Source organism: Quercus lobata, chromosome 11 (genome assembly GCF_001633185.2).
Source record: "Quercus lobata isolate SW786 chromosome 11, ValleyOak3.0 Primary Assembly, whole genome shotgun sequence".
Classification (NCBI taxonomy): Eukaryota; Viridiplantae; Streptophyta; class Magnoliopsida; order Fagales; family Fagaceae; genus Quercus; species Quercus lobata.
In genome coordinates, this window is record NC_044914.1 from 11155089 (window position 1) to 11159629 (window position 4541).

A 4541-nucleotide genomic window follows, 5' to 3' on the forward strand; every position below is an offset into this window, starting at 1 on the left:
AAAATTAATCAACCAACTATGGTAGAATTAAGGTTTCAAATTTTAAATAAAACAATTCTACAATAATAAAAAATTATTTTGTGATAAATATGATTATGAAATGCATTACTTTTCATTAAATTAGTTCAAATTACTTAATAATAATAATGAGATCACCATAAAAAATAATCACGCGCAACGCGCGGGTCTGTAATTAGTATATTAAAAAAACCGGTCGTTTCTCAAAAAAAAAAAAAAAAAAAAAAAAAAAACAAACAAACTGGTCAACGTCTCCGTAGTATTTACTTTAATATTCCTTCTCCCACATTTCATCCTTGCTTTCAGCTTTCTCATCTTTCTTTCAGTGTTTTCTTTCATCCACAAAAAGCAATGGCTGATGCAATCCTTTATGGCGTTGCGAGGACAATCATCGAAAGGTTGGGTTCCTCGACCTTCCAAGAGATTGGATCCATCTGGGGTATGAAAGATGAGCTCGAAAAAATGTCAAACACAGTTTCCACTATTCAAGCTGTTCTCGAGGATGCAGAGGAGATGCAGGTCAGTAATCGTCAAGTCAGGGACTGGCTCATGAACCTCAGAGATGCATTTTTTGATGTGGATGACTTGTTGTGTGAGTTCTCCACTCATGTATTGCGGCAAAGCGTGATGGGTGGTACTAAAATGGCAAGGAAGGTACGCATTTTCTTTTCGAGTTCAAACCAACTTGCTTTTGGTCTTAAGATGGCTCACAAAATTAAGGCTATGAGAGAGAGACTTAATGATATAGCAAATGATAGAAACAACTTCCAGTTGGTAGGTCATCCTTTAGAGACACGGGTTGTGACTAGGGGTAGGGACCAAACCCACTCATTTGTAACCGAAGAAGAAGTTATCGGGAGAGAAGGGGATAAGAAGGCCATCATTGATCTGTTATTGGACTTTGATGTGGAAGAGAACGTTTCGTTCATATCCATAGTGGGAATCGGTGGCCTGGGGAAGACCACACTCGCCCAATATGTGTACAATGATGAGAAAGTCAAAACTTATTTTGAGTTGAAGATGTGGGTGTGTGTCTCCGACATCTTTGAATTAAAAATAATTGTTGAAAAGATCATTGCATCTGCAATTGATAAAAAACCTGAAAACTTTGAAATGGATCAATTGCAAAATAAACTTCGCCAAAATCTCAACCAAAAGAAGTACCTACTTATATTGGATGATGTTTGGAATGAAGATAAGGAAAGTTGGTGTGAATTGAAAAGACTTTTAATGGGTGGTGCAAAAGGAAGTAAGGTGGTGGTAACTACTAGGACCAAACTGGTTGCGGAAATTACTAGCACAATCTCACCATATTTTTTAGAAGGCCTATCAAAGAGTCAATCTTGGTTATTATTGAAGCAAATGGCATTTAAAAAAGAGCAAGAGACTGTTGATCCTAACCTTGAAGCAATTGGAATGGAAATTGTAGAAAATTGCCAAGGAGTGCCTCTTGCTATAAAGACAATTGGGAGGGTCTTATACTTCAAAAACACAAAAGATGAATGGTCATATATAAAAAATAATGAACTTACAAATGTAACTCAATCAAAGAATGGTGTTTTACCAGTTCTAAAAATGAGTTATGATCATCTTCCATCACATTTGAAGTGTTGTTTTGCATATTGTTCACTATTTCCCAAAGATTATTTGATTGATAAGCTGACATTGATACAACTATGGATAGCACAGGGATTTATTCAATCACCAGAGGAAAACTTACAATTAGAGGATGTTGCCAATGAGTACTTCATGGATCTAATTTGGAGATCCTTTTTCCAAGAAGCAGAAGAAGATGAAGGCATGAATATGAAGTTTAAAATGCATGATTTAATTCATGATCTTGCACAATTAGTATCAAGAATTGAATGTGCATTGGTTGATTCTAATGCAAAAAATGTCAATGAAAAAGTTCGTCATCTATCTTTTCCATATTACAAGGTTTCATTCTTTGCGGAGAATTTAAGCACATTGATTAAAGCAAATAAGATACGAACATTCATTTTGGCATACCATAATTGGAACTATGATCAGGGAACAAAGGAAGAATCAACTCTCAAAACACTTATTTCTAATTTTAGATATTTGCATGCATTAGACCTACATGGTTTAAAATTGAAGACATTGCCTAATATCATAGGTAATTTGATGTATTTGAAGTACCTTGATTTTTCTTTTAATGATCTTGAGGTTCTCCCTGGTTTTATTACTAAATTGGTGAATTTGCAAACATTAAAGCTCTCCATGTGTGAAAACCTTAGGGAGTTACCAATAGACATTAAAAAATTGGTCAATCTCAAGCACCTTGACATAAGTGGTTGTGAGAATTTGACTCATATGCCAAGTGGATTAGGGCAATTGACTTCTCTTCAAACATTAACCTTATTTGTTGTAAGTAAGGACCCTGTAGGTTCTTCAAAGCATTGCGATGGACTAGTAGAATTGAACAAGCTCAACAACCTGAGAGGAAAAATAGAGATTATAAATTTGGCATGGGTGAAAGATACCACCTCAGAATTCAAGGCTGCAAATTTGAAAGAGAAAGAACATCTTAGTGAGTTGGAATTAAGATGGAACCTGGAGGGTGATGATGCTGTAGATGCCCATGATGATGAAAATTCCATGGATGGCCTCCAACCACATCAAAATCTAAAATCTTTGGTATTGAATGGTTACAGGGGTGTGAGATTTTCAAGTTGGCTTTCTTTACTCACAAATCTTGTTAAATTATTTATATCCAATTGTAAGAATTGCCAATATTTGCCACCGTTATATCAACTCCCATATCTCCAAAAACTAATTATTGATGAAATGGATGGTTTGGAGTACATGACAGACCGAGATATCACTGATGAGATCTTTGCTTCACTAGCATCACCGTCAAAGTTTTTCCCATCCCTTGTGACGCTCAAAATTTATTATTGCCCTAATCTAAAAGGATGGTGGAGGACAGATATTGTGGATAATGGCAATGCGGCAATGAGAACATCAACATCATCAAGTAATCACCATCAGCAACACATACCCTTGCCATCCTTTCCGCGTCTTTCTTATTTTTGTTTATGGGGTTGCCCAAAGATGACTTGCATGCCGCTATTTCCAAATCTTGAAGAAGGACTTGAGTTGACAAGGACCAGCTTTAAGCCATTGCAACAGACAATTGCGATGACGATGAATACAACGGGAGGGACTTCTTCATTTCTATCATCTTCCTCTTCCTCCTCCTTCTCTCCTCCTCTCTCCAAATTAAAGCAATTGCGTTTGTGGATGATGCAAGACTTGGAGTCTCTGCCAGTGGAGTGGTCTAAAAATCTAACTTCTCTTGAGGAATTAGAGATTTTGGGGTGTCCCAATCTAATGTCACTTCCCGAAAGATGAGTCACCTCACCTCTTTACACACTCTGGAAATCTTCAAATGTCCCCCACTTAGAGCAAAAATGCTATAAGGAAATTGAGGAGGATTGGACTAATATTTCTCACATCCCAAAACTTTCCTTACGTTGAAAAGGTTGCTTAATTTGAGAAAAGTTCAACTACGGAATACACTTCCTCAGGTACGTTCTTCAGTGTGTCATTTCTCGATTTTATTTATTTATTTTTTTTAACTTCTCTATTTTATTCAATTATGATATTGGGCAATTTATTTGCAATTCCAGATGCATAATTTCCCAAGCACAAGGCGAAACAGGGGAGGGTGGTCCAAAATTGCTTACATCCTTGAGTTGGGAGCAGATGAAGTGCAAGTTCTCAGGTAATCTTCTCCCTTACTTTCAAGTTTTACAATTTTTAGCTTCAATATAGCTTTTACAAACCTAAAGGAATACCTTCCCTTCGTTTTGATTCTTAAGCTTTGAAATCTTTGCTTTGTCCTGCATAAAATAACTTTGAAAAAACTCAAATTCCAGCAAAACCAACGTTCCCACTAATTCCCAACTCAATCCTTATCTTGTTATAATGTTATACCCATTTGCAGATTTAGTTAATCATATATGACTTTTTCCTCCAATTTTTCATGCAAGATACTACAAATATTATAAGTTCCATATTCTACATCATCTTATTCTATCTCTCTTTTTTGTCTCTAAATTCTAAAAGTTTTGTTTGGTAGAATGGTTGTGGAAGAGAAAGGCTGAGCAGTATTTGGCTAACTCTGGTATGCCATACACAAATGCGGTTGGCAGCATCAAAGAAAGCTGCCATTGACGATAAAGCAGAGTTCAGACATGGAAAACAAGCTCTCGCTGCTGGATTTACTTGGTTGGCTGACAATCACTTCTGACACCTTTAGTGTGTAATTTTGTATGGCTTCATTATATAGATGAGTTTACACTCACTTGATGCATATTTAATCACCTAACATTTATTGAAATGCTTCATAGGCAATTACTCAGTTAGGGTCCTTTGACTAATATATCATAAGCAAAGGGAATAACTGTCCAGATTTGCATATCATTATTTAGTTTTTAGAATTTCCACCCACACCCCCCCCCCTTTTTTTTAATTTAGATAGCTAAAGTTGCTAATTT

At 36.1% G+C, this 4541-nt stretch overlaps 1 protein-coding gene across 1 annotated transcript; it reads left to right on the top strand.

The window, feature by feature from the left end:
- The first annotated feature begins 369 nt into the window (after nt 1-369).
- LOC115966386 (putative disease resistance protein RGA1) lies at nt 370-4294 on the top strand. The gene is made up of 3 exons (XM_031085628.1): nt 370-3374; nt 3672-3766; nt 4197-4294. Exons 1-3 carry the CDS (start codon nt 370-372, stop codon nt 4292-4294), a joined length of 3198 nt encoding a protein of 1065 aa, XP_030941488.1.
- Nucleotides 4295-4541: the final 247 nt, after the last annotated feature.